Source organism: Topomyia yanbarensis, chromosome 2 (genome assembly GCF_030247195.1).
Source record: "Topomyia yanbarensis strain Yona2022 chromosome 2, ASM3024719v1, whole genome shotgun sequence".
Lineage (NCBI taxonomy): Eukaryota > Metazoa > Arthropoda > Insecta > Diptera > Culicidae > Topomyia > Topomyia yanbarensis.
This window is the reverse complement of record NC_080671.1, coordinates 223,381,760-223,399,527: the sequence shown is the minus strand read 5'-3', so window position 1 is coordinate 223,399,527 and position 17,768 is coordinate 223,381,760. Positions and strand designations below refer to the sequence as shown.

The following is a 17,768-nucleotide window of genomic DNA, read 5'->3' as shown; positions in this document are numbered from 1 at the left end:
TTTTTTGCCTTTCTCATATAGAAAGGTTATGCAATCACTCTAAAAATCGTCAATCATACCGGCCCGGAGGGAGTACGCAGTGAGGGGTTGCTGTTTTAAAATTAAAACTAGTTTAAAATTTCTTAACAAGTTGAAAATTTTCGGCAGGACCCGGACCTCCCGGATCTTACTATGTGATACTGAAACATCGCTTGAAACCAGCGGCGGTCAAGCGATGTTTCAGTATCACATAGTATCTCAAAATCGTGGCTGTCGATCCATTGTATGTATGTGCAAATCGTACTGAACATGTAACATTCATTTCCACCATCGTATTGAACATAACCAGCCATGGAATCGTAGTCTGGACAAATGAGAAAAACCCAATTGCACCACTAGGTGGATCAAAATAGGTTTTTATTTTGGGAATGCGTCGAGTTGAGACGAAAACGTAATATGATTAATAACGAGGATAACACTTTCCGAATGTAGAGCGAAATTTATGAAAAATGACGATTTCCATTCGACTCTAGCAGGTCCTGGTCGATTTTGATGAGAATTTGATTTTTGTTGTATGACCAATTATATGTATAGGTCAAATGTTCCAAAACAATAATTTAAGGTCAAGATAGCATCATTTTGAAACCGCCAATTTCGGAGGTTTAGTATCTTCGATGAGTTTTACATACGAACAGCGCATCATTTGATAAAGTAATTTTGACGGTATATCGTCCAAGAAGTATTTATGGTGAATTTTCTCAGGTTAATATTCATGACTACAATAAAGTCTCAACAAATTTGCTAAAGACACGAACTCTGTTACTATTGTCTGAAAAATTAATTCTGCATAATTTTAAAACTTTAAAAATTACGGTTTCGGAATTATGCCGTTTGGACAGTAAGATCGATTTTCACCAAACTCCCACAAATTGTAAAATTGATATTGTAAAAAAACGTAAGGGCGATACTTCAATGCTGATAGGTGGGACCGAAAAATTAACCAACGCCAAAGGGACTATATTCTATATATACTATCATTTTGTCAATTTCAATAGCAAACACAAATTTTAATTTAATAATTTCAAATACTTTATGAAGTTTTGGGTTTCGATCACTGAATCATGCAATCTAGGATGTAAAAAACACAATAGTTCTTAAATAGGAAATAAAACCAAGTCTGGAAATATTCACTGTTGATTTTCTTTGAATGGTATCACTGCTACTATCGCTTTTTTCAAGCAAAAGCGTTGATTTCTTAGTTCTCAGTCGCGTTGTAAATTTGAGTAAAGTATAAACTTCAAATCTATTAAAAAAATTCGATTTTTTGGCTCAGTACAGGAAAATTCAGTTTTCCCACCACAATGCATTTATTGAGGAATTTAGATATTTTATTAACAGAGCATTAGCAATAATTCGTTTGTATATCTATTTTATTGGCCATTTTTTCGCTTTCCCATTGATTTGGTTTGAGATTTCTAGCACTGATGTTGGCCTATGCTGATTTGAGCGATTCTCTGAGTCCTGCCACTATCCCATGTAGTATGTGTTATCAAAAACATCGCGAAGCATCAAGTTCTAAAAGTTCTCAAACGATATAATATCCGAAGAGAGTGATAAGAGTTATAAGAAATGTCTCATCACACTGTTAGGTAGATTAAAAGCGTTTTTAAAAACAAGAAACATAACTGCTCTTTTCCAACACACAGCGGTTGGTTAAAAATTAGTCTTAAAGGCGTACACAATGCGCTTGCGCATCTTTTGAGTATAATGGAAGGAATACCATCTGGTCCTGCCGATGTTGAAGACTTTAGCTTTCTCATAGCAGTTAGAATATCTTCGTCAGTAAATTGAATAATGCCTAAATTAATTACATCATGAGGGACATCCTGAAGACTATGGTCCACCTGAGTGGAGTTGGCCGAGACTTTTTTAAACACACTTGAGAAATGCTGCGCAAATAGGTCACAGATGCCGCTTGGGGTACGTGAAGTTTCATTTTCAAGGAACATATTGGAAGGAAGCCCATTTTCTTTACGTTTCCCTTTAACGAAAGACCAAAACTGCTTTGGATTTTGTTTCAGGTTCGATTGGGTTTGTGCGACGTGTCTTGAATAGAGAAAGCGATTATATGTCTTGTAACTGTTGCTGGCTTCAATAAACTCTCGTTTTGTTAAGGGGGTTTCGTCGGCTGGTGTAATGCCGAAGTGCAGCTGCTCGCAGTCTTTTCAGTTTACGTAATTTACGATTGAACCATGCTGGTTTTGCTCGGGGACGTGGTGATGGAACATGTAGTTTGAAAAGTTGTTTTAGGACCAGTGAAAGTTTTTCTACGGCAACATCTACATCGATCGCGGAATTCAGCAAAGTCTCCCAATCGATTGCCTGCAGTGAGTTCTGTAGCCTAATGAAATCAGTTTTTGAAAAATAAAACTCCCTGACATCTAGCATTTCGTCATAAACAACTAACTGGGGACAGATCTGCGTTACTAGAAGAGGAGGATGGTGTGCGTCACAAGCAACTAACGGCTCAAGGGCTTCTGAAACGGTGCAGTTAATAGAAGCTTCTTCATTTACGAAAATGAGGCCCAGGGTTCGATTTCGTCTGATATTTACTGTACACATTTGCAGCATGTTCAATACAGACATTCCGTCCAGTAAGGCAGTACTCGCTCTAGAGAAGGTTGATTCAGAAGGGTCTGGGAAGGCATAGCCGGAGGAGGTACTTATCCATAGAAGTCCAGATTGATTATAATTACCAAACAGTAGATGAGCCGTGTTGGATTGAATGGAAGTTGCGATGTCAAGTGCTGAGTCTATGTGCTTCTGATTGATATCTATATCACATGCGGAGTTGGGGGGAATATACACTACACCAACACAAATATTAGTATCGCGACCGCGAATATCTACCCATAGTTGATCGAGATCGGTTCTAGCAGTTTTATGTTTAGACGAGAGCCGGTTGGACACTGCGATAAGCACACCGCCACCGCGTTTTTTTCCTGTACTGTCTGGATCGCGATCGTTACGGTAAGCCGTGTACTTTGAGCCGAATAACTGGAGTGAATTGATTTGATCATTCAGCCACGTTTCGGTTAGAACAATAACATCATATTCGGCATCTGAAACAGCGATGAACAACTCGTCAATTTTGGTGCGTAGTCCTCTCACGTTCTGATAGTAGATACTAAGATGTTCCTGCAAGTAATGTCCTGACGGTTGAGCGGTAGAAAGATTAGCGGCGATGGCGTCCACCTGTAATGGGGGTGGGTTTTCAGCGGGGGCAGCATCTGTATGTCCTACTTTGGAAGAACATATACATTCATTGCATTTACCTGACAGGGAAAGGTTGCTACCATAACATAAAAGTCCCGTGGAGAGCAGAACGTCGTTGATGGAATCGGGCTGAATGCACCCGTCGGCATGCTGCAATTGTGGATCTAGTTTAAGGTGCGCAGTATCTTGAGTAGCTTCGGGAGGACATATACCCTCCTTAGCTTTACCTGACCAGGAAAGGTCGCTGCCATAACATACAAGTTCCATAGAAACCAAAAGAACGTCGTTGATGGAATCGGGCTGAGTGCACCCGTCGGCATGCTGCAATTGTGGATCTAGTTTAAGGTGCGCAGTATCTTGAGTAGCTTCGGGAGGACATATACCCTCCTTAGCTTTACCTGACCGGGAAAGGTCGCTGCCATAACATTCAAGTTCCGTAGAAAGCAAGAGAACGTCGTTGATGGAATCGGGATGATTGCACCCGTCGGCGTGCTGCAATTGTGGATGCAGTTTATGGTGCGCAGTATCTTGAGCAGCTTCGGGAGGACATATACCCTCCTTAACTTTACCTGACCGGGAAAGGTCGCTGACATAACATACAAGTTCCGTAGAAAACAAAAGAACGTCGTTGATGGAATCGGGCTGAGTGCACCCTTCGGCATGCTGCAATTGTGGATCTAGTTTAAGGTGCGCAGTATCTTGAGTAGCTTCGGGTGGACATATACCCTCCTTAGCTTTACCTGACCGGGAAAGGTCGCTGCCATAACATTCAAGTTCCGTAGAAAGCAAGAGAACGTCGTTGATGGAATCGGGCTGATTGCACCCGTCGGCGTGCTGCAGTTGTGGATCCAGTTTAAGGTGCGCAGTACCTTGAGTAGCTTCGGGAGGACATATACTCTCCTTAACTTCACCTGACCGGGAAAGGTCGCTGCCATAACATACAAGTTCCGTAGAAACCAAAAGAACGTCGTTGATGGAATCGGGCTGAGTGCACCCGTAGGCGTGCTGAAATTGTGGATCCAGTTTAAGGTGCGCAATATCTTGAGTAGCTTCGGGAGGATATATACCTTCCTTATTTTTACCTGACCGGAAAAGGCCGCTGCCATGACCAGCAAGTTCCGTGGGAAGCAGATGAACGTTGTTGACGGTACGATCTTTTGAACTGTACAATGATTGCTACTTTGAATAATCAATCATGGTTTTCCGCTTTTCTAAGTGTTTAGTGTAGACCGGGCAAAGGACACTCCAAGCAGCGTGGTTTGTGTCAATGGTAAGCTTTCTCTTAATGTTGAGATTTTCACAGTTTGCACACTTCTGTGTCTTTGATTTACATTCTTTCACGGGGTGGTTTTCACTGCAGATTGGGCACTTTGAAATTTCTGCTTTACATTCATTGCTCTTGTGGTTGTATCCGCAACATTTAAAGCATCTTGTCACCTGCAGTCCATCAAGCACTCTGCATCGGTCCCACCCGCAATTAAGTTTTTCTTTCTGCATGTGAACGTTTTAGCATCGAGCCAGGAGCGGATCCAGAAAAAAATTTCGGAGGGGATCCAAAATTTCGACTTTGAAATGTTCATTGTACAATACGTAATATGTAACATTCTCATTCAATTAAAATCAGTTTTAGTAATCGAATGTGGTTTTGAATCATTTTGAACTTAGAATGAATTTAAAATAAAAACTATTTTAAAATTTCTCAAGAAGATAAAAAATTTCGGGGGGGGGGTCCGGACCCCCAAGACCCTCCCCCTGGATCCGCCACTGCATCGAGCTCAATGATAGCGCTGCAGTTGTTGAACTGAAATTTCTCATTGCGGTATGCTTTTCGAAGCTTGCGTCAGGTTTCGTTTTGGATCACTAATGTTTCTCTCAGCTCATTTTCATCCAGTACATCACTCATACCGACTAGTTTGATAGTGGGTCTTAAATTCTCCCTGACGCTGACATCGTATTTGCCATCCATATTTTGCTCTACGTGTTTCTTCAACAGCTTAACACTTTCATCATCATTCAGCGCAATTACAACCTCACCATTCTTGCCGTTAGTCACTCGTTTCACATTCACACTTCGAGCATCCACTTTCCTTCGAAGCTCAGCACGTGCATCGTCAGCCTGTATGCCTTCTTTTGGTCTTATGATGACTACTGGGTCAGGCTTTTGAATGGAATCCTTTCTCTTGGTTTGATCTAGAGTTTTGTTATCGGTTCGACCTTTCACTGCATCCGCAAAGCTTGTTTTTGGCGTTTCGTTGATGTGGTTTTCACACTCATCCACTTTCCTCCGCTGGGCAGATGATCGCGTAAGTATACGTCGAGGCAGCTCATCTTTATCTCCACCAGCGTCAGTAGACCGTTTATTAATTCACACTATTTCTTCACATACTATCTTTTTCACTGTTTGTTTGAAATTTTTTGCCATTTCCATAACACCCGCGAGATCATCTAATTTTTTGGCAATTTCATCTAATCGTTTTTCACTGTGCCTATCCTCGAACTCATTCAGCGCTAGACACGCATCGCACACGAAAACGGCATTGTTTATCTTCTGTAATAGCACTATTTCTTCTTCCGTCGCCCCGGGTAGACAACGTACATGGATCGATAATTTACATCGACCGAAGCATTCAACACTCGCATGACCATCAATAATAGACGTAGCGCACTGAGTATATGGCTGGCTAGAGCTGCCGGGCTCTTTTTCTTCTGCGTTCATATCCACGGGAATTTGGCCCGGGCAAAAAAGGCTAACAAAACAGACACTTAGCAGCGATTATGGGGTCTGAAATATTACAAATACCTCCTTTTCCGAACCACAGATTAACAGCACTTGTTATTTATTTTTGTGGGACCACTTTCTCACTCTACATAAATTAAAAATATTTTTGCGCAACCAGATATTGCACATAAAAATATGTCGATTTGTGATCAGACATAAAAATTAATTGATTACACCGTCAACACAGTAAAAAACTGAACAAAACTAGCCATGGAATCGTAGTCTGGACAAATGAGAAAAGCACAATTGCATCACTAGGTGGATTAAAACAGGTTTTTTTTTGGGAATGCGTCGAGTTGAGACGAAAACGTAATATGATTAATAACAAGGATAACACTTTCCGAATGTAGAGTGAAATTTATGAAAAATGACGATTTCCATTCGACTCTAGCAGGTCCTGATCGATTTTGATGAGCATTTGATTTTTGTTGTATGACCAATTATATGTATAGGTCAAATGTTCAAAAACAGTAATTTAAGGTCAAGGTAGCCACGGTGTCTTTATAGAACAACTTTATTCAAAAAAATTCGGCATCCGTGAAACTTCGGGATATGAAAGAATGGACTTTTCCCTTTCATTTGAAAGTAAAATTAAAATATTCTGTCGGGGGTCTAGAACAACTTTTTAATTTAAAGTTTTTTGATTGAAAACTTAAGTTTTTAATGAAATTAATTCACATTTTTGCTACTAATTGGTACTATAGACATTCAAAAACTACTAAAAGTAAGAATCTGATAAACAATTTCATTGTCTACAACTTCGTAGAATGCTATAAATCGATGTAAAATCACCCGAGAAAGTTATTAAAATTTTATCAGTTTTTAGGTGTGTGCGGGACCTATGGGTTAAGAAATCGATTAACAAGGACTTAAAAAAAATGTTGAGTTTAAATGAACAGTAAATTCAGATAAATTTCAATGTAAACAAAGTCCCATTCTCAGCAGAAAAAAAATATATTTTCAGATTCCTCCGGGTCTTGGGCGAAAATGACACATTATGAACAAGGAGGTGTGGAAAGGTGTTGTCCAAATTTATTCAATAATCTTATACCTTTTCAAGATGTTGATTAATGTAGTGACGGATTTTATCATGCCTTTTTCATTTCTTTTCTCACTCTATGAGATAGGTAATGTAAACTAGAATGACCCTTCTTCCTGATCCTATCCTGCCTGTTAAAATACACTTGGCTTAAATTCAAAGCGTTATATTTGAATGAACTAAAGTAAACAGTTCAAGTCATTGTAATAAACGACGGATTTTATTGCAATTTTGGGTTGAGAATCCTGTTTGTCTTTATCAACATTAAAAGAAAGATGATTGAAAGAGAAAAAACTCTTCAAGTTTTGGATCCATGTTTGTAATCTTTTGGGGTAGATTCATTTCATTAGAATTTATAGATGTAGAGTTTTGCTTGTCCTCAAATTTTATTTCCAAATCGAACACACTTCACATAATCTTAGAAAAAAGAACAAATCCAAATTTCATAATTTCAGTAAATTCTCAAAGTAATTCAAGTCTGTTTATTGAAGATTTCCCTCATAATATGGGATAAGAGCAAAGACAACATATCAAGAAGACAGAGTTGCCAGTCAGTTCTGAATCTGGAGACATTAACAGCAATTTGTCTTTCGGGTAAAGGTGATACTTTCTATATCTACTTTTATATTGAGATCGCTATCTCTGTTGCGTCTGCGGTTTCTGTTCAACGTACAGCGATTCTCAAAAGTTAACTAACTTGAACATAAAGCTCATTGAATTATTTTTCTATCATTCATGAAACTGTCAATCAGGATTCTCAATCGAAATCAAATCAAATGACTGAATATCTAATCGAGTTGATCAAACATAAAGTTGAAATTTAGGCCAAATATATCCCACAAGTTGCTAACGAGCAAAAAGGTTGATTCAAGATTATATCAAGCATACTCCAGAATAAGTGAAGAAATAAAAAAGAAGAAACAAATATATCTGTGACAGAAAAAACTGTTTAATTTTGCTGCATTACCCAGCATCTTTCAAAAGAGTCTTAATTTCGTTCAAATTTTATCTACTCTTCTCTATATCTCTTTGCTCCTAAAATATCATTGGTGCGCATAAAACGGTGGAATCCGGAAATATATTTCTTCCTCTTAAAGGTGGGACTTTGATAGCATTTAGGTTTTTCTGAGCATACTGTTAAAATAAGGCAAACCATTTTTTTACAAATGAAAATGTTTTTGGAATAAAGCTTCTTTACCAATACGCCGCGTGCGAAACTAGAAACTTTGATAAAAATTTAAAAACTCTGGCGATTTTAGATCGCGATGTAGTTTTCTACAAAGTTATACACAATGAAATTGTCCATCAGATTCTCATTTCTGGTAATATTGGAATGTCAAAAGTACTACCTAGGGGCAAAAATGTGAAACAGTTTCATTGAAAAACCTAAGTTTCCAAACAAATAACTTTAAAATAAAAAGTTGTTCTGGAGCCCCCGACAGAATATTTTAATTTTACTTTCAAATGAAAGGGAAAAGCCGATTCTATTACATGCTGCAGTTTTAGCAATGCCATTTTTTTTTTGAAAAAATGTTCTACCAAACACACCGTGTAGCATCATTTTGAAACCGCCAATTTCGAAGGTTTAGTATCTTCGATGAGTTTTGCAAACGTTAAACAGCGCATCATTTGATAAAATAATTTTGACGTTATATCGTCCAAGAAGTATTTATGGTGAATTTTCTCAGGTTAATATTCATGGCTACAATAAAGTCTCAACAAATTCGCTAAAGACACGAACTCTGGTACTATTTTCTGAAAAAATAATTCAGCATAATTTTTAAACTTCAAAAATTACGGTTTCGGAATTATGCCGTTTGGACAGTAAGATCGATTTTCACCAAACCCCCACCAAACCGGCTACGCCGCTGACTTCAAGTAAGTAGAAACAGAATCGTTCTACACTCGTTCACAAGAAACTTCTCCGAATGCTGAATATCTATTATAATACATTGAAACCCCGATTTTATTAGCCCAATATGAACATATGTTTGATGGGCTTTAGCAGACGAACAAGACTGAATTCGAGTAAATCCTTTTCTTTAGCATGTTTTCCTTATCATGAAGACGGAAATATGCAAAAATAAAAAGTTCATCATAATCAGAAATAGTTATCAGACTACATCAAGGGACGGGAAGAATATTTTAACAGCTTCAGTTTATTATAAAGAAAAAAATTGCCTGATTTAGTCAATGTCCCTATTTTGTCAGCCTAAAATACACCATGAGACTGATAAAAACGGGTCTTTATTGTATGTATTATTCACTGTGATTCACATTAATAGGTACATTTCATTTTTGGGATTTTTTTATTGCATCGAACTACAAAAATGTTTAGGTAGTTTTCAGGGGTTATTTTGTAGACTTCTTCCAAAATTTGGCGAACCTATTCCAATTCGTATACCAATCCATTGGTATACTTAAGGGTTTATATGTTGCAGATAGAGAAAATACTGAAATTTTCAGCTTTTTTCCTACAAAATATTACGAATGCTTATTAAACAAGTTTTTCTAATAAGTTTGTGAAAATTACAAACTATTTAAAAAATTTTAATAGTTTTATTTTTTATTTAACCGTGATTTTTTAATAAATAGTGACCATCGCTTCACAACGTAGTCTATTTTTCATGGATTGCGGTGAGCACGATCTCTCGAATTGCTGAACTGAAAATTATGGAATAGAAATTAATTTTTAGTATTCTTTACAGATTTAACTCGCCGCGCAGATAGCTCTGAATTAGACCCTCTGGTGCCCTAAGACGATTTCGCTAGATTTTCAGAGCGCTGTGCACCCAGTGCATTAACGCAAGTGACAGAAACTTATCGAAAAGTTTCGTGAAAATGAAAATTCCAGTAATGATTTTCGTTGATTTTCCCAAACGGTTCGTTTTCGAGAGGTTTTTATTTGTTCTTTGGCATTAGGATTAGCGATAATAATTCAAATCAAGGATACTACTGGGAAGTCACCTTTAGAAAAAGTCGATGTCGAAGTAAAATTTGGAACTATGCACGCATGCACTTCAGAGATAGCGTGATATCAGGAGCTGCGATTTCATTTCAATGCTTTTTTGTGAAAAGGGTGATAATAACAAATGTAAACATAAGGCTTTTTTCATAAATGCGAATGAAGGCTTTGAAACGCAACAAATTAACCTAAAAATTTGGATTCTACGATATTGCTTTCTTAAACTACAGCAAAAAATACAACGGGCGAAACTGTATTTTTGTTTGTTTATTTAAAATTTCGCCCTCCACGCTCCATGCAAACAAACAGGGCGACTTTTTTTGCTAGCAGTTTAAGGGCGAAACTGTTTTTTTTTTCGTATTTTTTTAGGCTTATCAAGCTGATACCAGCTGTAAATAGTAACAATGATCGCTATTGAAGAAACCCGAAGGAAATCGGTGGTGTAAAACGGTAGATATTGTAAAAAAACGTAAGGGCGATACTACAATGTTGATAGGTGGGACCGAAAAAGTAAACAATCGCCAAAGGGGCAATACTACCATTTTGTCAATTTCAAGAGCAAAAACAAATTTTAATTTAATAATTTCAAATACTTTATGAAGTTTTGGGTTTCGATCACTGAATCATGCAATCTAGGATGTAAAAAACACAATAGTTCTTAAATAGGAAATAAAACCAAGACTGGAAATATTCACTGTTGATTTTCTTTGAATGGTGTCACTGCTGGTATCGCTTTTTTCAAAAAAAGCGTTGATTTCTTAGTTCTCAGTCGCGTTGGAAATTTGAGTAAAGTATAATCTTCAAATCGATTAAAAAAAAAATTTCGTTTTTTTTGGCTCAGTACAATATATAACTTCTTTAGAAAAATTCCGTTTTCCCACCACAATGCTTTGATTAAGGAATTTAGATATTTTATTAACAGAGCATTAGCAATATTTCGTTTGTATGTCTATTTTATGGGCCATTTTTCGCTTTCCCATTGATTTGGTTTGAGATTTCTAGCACTGATGTTGTCCTATGCTGATTTGAGCGATTCTCTGAGACCTGCCACTATCCCATGTAGTATGTGTTATCAAAAACATCGCGAAGCATCAAGTTTTAAATATTCTCAAACGATATAATATCCGAAGAGAGTGACAAGAGTTATAAGAAATGTCTCATCACACTGTTAGGTGGATTAAAAGCGTTTTTTTGTAGAAATTGTGTAACTATTTATTCGAAAAACGTGTTTTTCTAGACAAAAACTTTTATAAAGTTATTGTAGTTGAAAATATTCATAAATAATTCGTTCGACGAACTCATACAATCATTCAAAAAAAATCGTAAGAGGAGCTTCATGATGAATTTTAACCAATATTTTCAAAAATATGATACAACTTTCCCAAAACAAATGCAATGCATTTAATTTGTTTTTCAAACATCATAAACTACCAAATATGCCATTTACTTTTTATAATGTGATAACTTTTTGTGTTTAGATAATGCGATATGGTAGGGGAATCAAATATCCCCAAGGATCAAGTGTCCTCACTCTCCCCTACTGATATTTCAGCTGTTTGAAAGTCAGTAGAAAAAATTACTGACAACTGTAAAAATAAATTAGTGTGCACATTATGCAACCAATTCGAATCGATTTTTTCATACAAACTTGTATACAAAAAACCATTCGTTTCGAGATGCGCAATACCACCCCTGATTATAGTAACAATGATATAAACCCCTTAAGAGTTCATGCGAGAATTGGGAAGAAATTGAGAATCAGCGGTATTTTTCAACCGATTTCATAGTTCTTTTACTATGAAATCGGTTGAAAAATATAATCGCTGGACGGAGAATTGAATGCTCTTTCAAATCACCATTAGAACAGGGACGCTCGTTTGGAATCATGTTTAGAAATTTATACATTTTGTATAAAAATGAATATTTCCGGATTGTTGTACCAGTAATTTTTCCTACGAGACATAGCATAACATTGAAAATTATTTCTGTTTATTCTGTTTTTCCGGAACTGTTGAATAATCAAAAAATCAGCTGAAAATGAAGGCCTAGCAAATTTTTTGATGCCCATTTTTTAATACAGTCTTGATTCGCTGGTTGGGCCACAGCCTTGTCCAACTAACGAATTTGATTCGCTAGTTGGACCGACTAACAAATGTCAAAAACTCCCCAAAGCAGATGTTGGCAGTGTAAATGCATCTATTCGCATCTCTAAATATTGTCAGATTGATTGTCAAAGTTAATTTGGCATGAGATTTTGACGTTCAGGTGCTTTTTAGTTGGACAATGGTCCAACTAGCGGAGGTCCAACCAAAAAGCGGTCCAGTAAAAAAATGTCCAACCAGCGAATCACGACTGTATATTGACATATTTTGTTAGTTTTTTGCAACATCACAAAACATCTGAATTTAATGCGATCCATAGTCTATACTAGATCATTTGAAAAGTTCAAAATCACTAGCACTTTGTTATTTATTTTCAAACGATTTTTATTCTGGAGGTAAATCATTGCCAACTTTTTCGGGAGAGAATTTTTAAAGTGGTTGTTATGCTGAGAGGCCTCGGTTCGATTGTTGCCGTTGACGTTTATGTCCGACGTTTACATTCTAATATAATCAAAACGGGTTTGACGCAGCATGTTTTGTCCTTTCGGCTCTTATTTTCGATGACTCAAGTGAACCAATCGATTATATACCTGGGGAAAATCGCGTTCGCTGGTTTGATGCCTAAAATGCAAAAAATACGAATTCCCTTTCTGCATACTATGTAGATAAGCCAATCGCACTATCGGTGCAGCTGTGTGGCCATCGCTTAGTAGTTCTAGTATTGTATCACGATGACCAAGAGGATTCTTGGGAGAATGTTCCCAATCCATGTACTCATTCTAAAATGTACAATCAAAAATGTAATACTATACACACAACATTTTTTTTACTTACCCTTAGCGCAGAATATATTTCTTTCAAATGGAAGTGAAAAATATTTCGCACGTATGTTCGGAGTACTCGATCTCTCTTTGTTTCGTTAAAACCAAACTCAAGATCTTGAGCACTGAGATCATTATATGATTCATATGACGTCAATCCGAACAATAATTCACGTGTCGGGAAATTAGAAAATTCTATACCGGATGTGCTGTGAAAGACAAAATACACTGAAATTACTTTCAACGAAATTTCTACGAAGCTTGAGAATTATTGTACATAACACGTATTTATGATTTAATCATAGGGAACAGACATCCATGTATCGAACAAAAAACTTGTGTCAACATTTGTATGAATAGCCGCTCAAACACTAGCGTCGCACAGTTATTTCAACTTAGAACCATAACTATGTTTTCAGAGAGTTTGCTCATAGAAGCATATAGTTATTCTTTGTATAGCAATTTCACGTTAGTTTTTTACACTTCTTACAAAATAAATGTATAGGATTCGTTCCAACTTTGATAGCTTTTATCGAGACCTGGAGGGCCGATTTCCATATACCAACCGACTCAGGTCGACAAATTGGGACAATTTCTGTATGTGTTCTTCAGTAGGGTTACAGCACCATTCCTCGACACACCACCAGTTCTTGACCACACACACAGGCTGGCAGTTTCTGCATGACAGTCGGAAACTAGCTGTGTGTCGAAACTTAGTGCTCTTCCCCTACGAAGACAACCTGGCGACAAACTTCTATTTTATCGAGCCATTCGACTTCCTTGTGCCATTCAGCACCGTAACTCCCTTCTCGTACCATTCAGCGCTACTTACTTCAGTTTTGAGCATAGCTTACGATACTTGAATTAAACTGAGTTTTGAACAGAAATGCATAATCAAAAAACATGGAAATATTCTGGGGAAGTGTGCTTTAATTCGCATCATATCAACGCTTGCTTTGGTGCATGGAAAAATCCAAGATGGCGAGACAGAAGAAACCGCGTTTTTTGTAGGTATGTTGGTGATTGAGCTTAAAAGCAAATCTTCTTAGATAGGATTTCAGTTTTATTTTCAAATGCAGACTGTACTATACTATAAAATATATCCAAAAATTGGTTGACGGATGTTGCCGCTTCAATCACAAAATGATGATGGAAAACCCTATTTTTGGCGGAAATATGCTATGGAAATAAAACTACAAACATTTCAGGTAGCACTAACAGGAAAACATTTGATTGAACGAACAGGAAAACACTTTTATTATTTATTAAATACGGTATTTATTCTTAATCTAGGTTTTATTAATTAACAGATTTACATGTTTCCGTTTCCTTCCCTCTTTTTCTAGCTTTCTCCTTTTTTGTCCACCTAAGTGCGGTCAAAATTTCTGCCAGCGGATAAAGCTACGCTGAGCAGTATAAATGCTTTCGAGCGGCAAAGAAAGCTTTTGAAGATTTTGAGTGTTTGTGTGTATGGATCTACCTGATCGTATAACACGGTGTGTTTGGTAGAACATTTTTTCCAAAAAAAATTGGCATCGCTAAAACTTCAGCATGTAATAGAATCGGCTTTTCCCTTTTATTTGAAAGTAAAATTAAAATATTCTGTCGGGGGCTCCAGAACAACTTTTTATTTTAAAGTTATTTGTTTGGAAACTTAGGTTTTTCAATGAAACTGTTTCACATTTTTGCCCCTAGGTAGTACTTTTGACTTTCCAATATTACCAAAAGTGAGAATCTGATGGACAATTTCATTGTGTACAACTTTGTAGAAAACTACATCGCGATCTAAAATCGCCAGAGTTTTTAAATTTTTATCAAAGTTTCTAGTTTCGCACGCGGCGTATTGGTAAAGAAGCTTTATTCCAAAAACATTTTCATTTGTAAAAAAAATGGTTTGCCTTATTTTAACAGTATGCTCAGAAAAACCTAAATGCTATCAAAGTCCCACCTTTAAGCGGAAAAAATATATTTCCGGATTCCACCGTTTTATGCGCACCAATGATATTTTAGGAGCAAAGAGATATAGAGAAGAGTAGATAAAATTTGAACGAAATTAAGACTCTTTTGAAAGATGCTGGGTAATGCAGCAAAATTAAACAGTTTTTTCTGTCACAGATATATTTGTTTCTTCTTTTTTATTTCTTCACTTATTCTGGAGTATGCTTGATATAATCTTGAATCAACCTTTTTGCTCGTTAGCAACTTGTGGGATATATTTGGCCTAAATTTCAACTTTATGTTTGATCAACTCGATTAGATATTCAGTCATTTGATTTGATTTCGATTGAGAATCCTGATTGACAGTTTCATGAATGATAGAAAAATAATTCAATGAGCTTTATGTTCAAGTTAGTTAACTTTTGAGAATCGCTGTACGTTGAACAGAAACCGCAGACGCAACAGAGATAGCGATCTCAATATAAAAGTAGATATAGAAAGTATCACCTTTACCCGAAAGACAAATTGCTGTTAATGTCTCCAGATTCAGAACTGACTGGCAACTCTGTCTTCTTGATATGTTGTCTTTGCTCTTATCCCATATTATGAGGGAAATCTTCAATAAACAGACTTGAATTACTTTGAGAATTTACTGAAATTATGAAATTTGGATTTGTTCTTTTTTCTAAGATTATGTGAAGTGTGTTCGATTTGGAAATAAAATTGGAGGATAACCAAAACTCTACATCTATAAATTCTAATGAAATGAATCTACCCCAAAAGATTACAAACATTTACTTTAGTTCATTCAAATATAAAGCTTTGAATTTAAGCCAAGTGTATTTTAACAGGAAGGATAGGATCAGGAAGAAGGGTCATTCTAGTTTACATTAGCTATCTCATAGAGCGAGAAAAGAAATGAAAAAGGCATGATAAAATCCGTCACTACATTAATCAACATCTTGAAAAGGTATAAGATTATCGAATAAATTTGGACAACACCTTTCCACACCTCCTTGTTCATAATGTGTCATTTTCGTCCAAGACCCGGAGGAATCTGAAAATATATTTTTTTTTCTGCTGAGAATGGGACTTTGTTTACATTGAAATTTATCCGAATTTACTGTTCATTTAAACCCAACATTTTTTTGTAAGTCCTTGTTAATCGATTTCTTAACCCATAGGTCCCGCACACACCTAAAAACTGATAAAATTTTAATAACTTTCTCGGGTGATTTTACATCAATTTATAGCATTCTACGAAGTTGTAGACAATGAAATTGTTTATCAGATTCTTACTTTTATTTTTCTTTTGAATGTCTTTCATTAAAAAACTTAAGTTTTCAATCAAAAAACTTTAAAATAAAAAGTTGTTCTAGACCCCCCGACAGAATATTTTAATTTTACTTTCAAATGAAAGGGAAAAGTCCATTCTTTCATATCCCGAAGTTTCACGGATGCCGAATTTTTTTGAATAAAGTTGTTCTATAAAGACACCGTGATAAATTATCTATTTTTACTCACATGCGTTATTTCAGGAACAGCGTCGATCTAGCAGAGCTGCATCTCAGCTGGATACCAACGGGTGCGCGACGGTTGGCATAATTGCATACGTTAGGCAATAGCACGGTAGGCATACATATTAGGGTGGGGCATTGTTATATGGAAAAACGTAATCATAGTCACATCAACCGAGCACAGCACTTTTTTGGTTCCTTTTGGGGTCCCAAACAACTGTGCAAAATTTGGGGTCGATTGGTGTTGACCCGGCGTAGCGCATTGCGTTTGAAATTTGTATGGAGATTAGAATGGGAAAACCTACATTTTTGCATTTTTAATTTTACAGACTACAATTCTTCCTTCAGTATGCAAACAAATAGATAGAAGTGTAGTCCAGGATATGCTGAACAACTTTGCCGAAGGATGTATGGTGTTAGAATATCTCTAAGCCAAGTTATAGCTGTTCAAAGTTCGATACATCGAATTAAATGTCAAAAATCATTTTTATTGCCAACACTGCCGGTGTACCACGGTATTTCATATAGCATTCCAAAATAACATTATATATTTTAGTTTTACCACATTGGTATGTTTGGATGAATTATTCAAAAGCCTTAGCTCAATTTCATGAGCGTAGGTAGTGGAGCAATAGGGCGTAGTGAGGGGGGATGGGGGGGGGGGACTTTAATATGTAGAAATTCGTACTGAAATGTTGTCGAGGTGGAATGTTCATATGAATTATTTCAAAACAATTACACAATGTCCTACGCATAATAGTAACGATGAAATAAAACATACTGTATCCCTTTACCTTGACTTTTATCAATAGAAGTTACGTTACAGACTGAATCAACTGATGTCGAGTTGATATGTCAGAGAATTGCATTGATTATATTTCAGTTTAATAGGCACTATGATTTGATGAGAGGCTCATTTCGACGCTGTTCGATCACCTGAAGCAAAAATTGTTGTAGGGATCTGGTGGATTTCATTTTGAAATCCAGAAATTAGCTTCACGCTTCGTGATCGAACAGCATAGAAATGAGCATGCTATCAAATCATAATGTGTATTAACAGTTATGTGTCCAACAAAAAACACCTTTAACAGGCCAACGAGGGTACCCGGGTACCCACAAATTGAAATGCTCATAACTATGGCTTCCTTTAACCGATTTGGACACTTTTAGATGTTTTGGATTCAGGAACTCGTCTGCTTTTTGATTTTGTACAATAGAACCGGAATAATGGATCTGGTTTTTGGTAATCCGGATTTTCCGGAGTAATGTTCCAGTACTAGGATATGATTTGTAAATTTTAATAATGTCCTAGCAATATGAGTATCAAAACTCTTCAAATTGTCTCGGAGGTC

At 36.5% G+C, this 17,768-nt stretch overlaps 1 protein-coding gene across 1 annotated transcript in view; it reads right to left on the bottom strand.

The window, feature by feature from the left end:
* LOC131678308 (neuroligin-1-like) overlaps positions 1-17,768 on the bottom strand; it is a 1,556,576-nt gene that overhangs the window by 323,717 nt on the left and 1,215,091 nt on the right. The window contains exons 6-7 of the mRNA XM_058958378.1: positions 12,975-13,170; positions 12,731-12,919 (exon numbers count right to left, since the gene is read on the bottom strand). Of these exons, the coding sequence (XP_058814361.1) occupies positions 12,731-12,919; positions 12,975-13,170 (385 nt within the window). The remainder of the gene's footprint in view (positions 1-12,730; positions 12,920-12,974; positions 13,171-17,768) is intronic.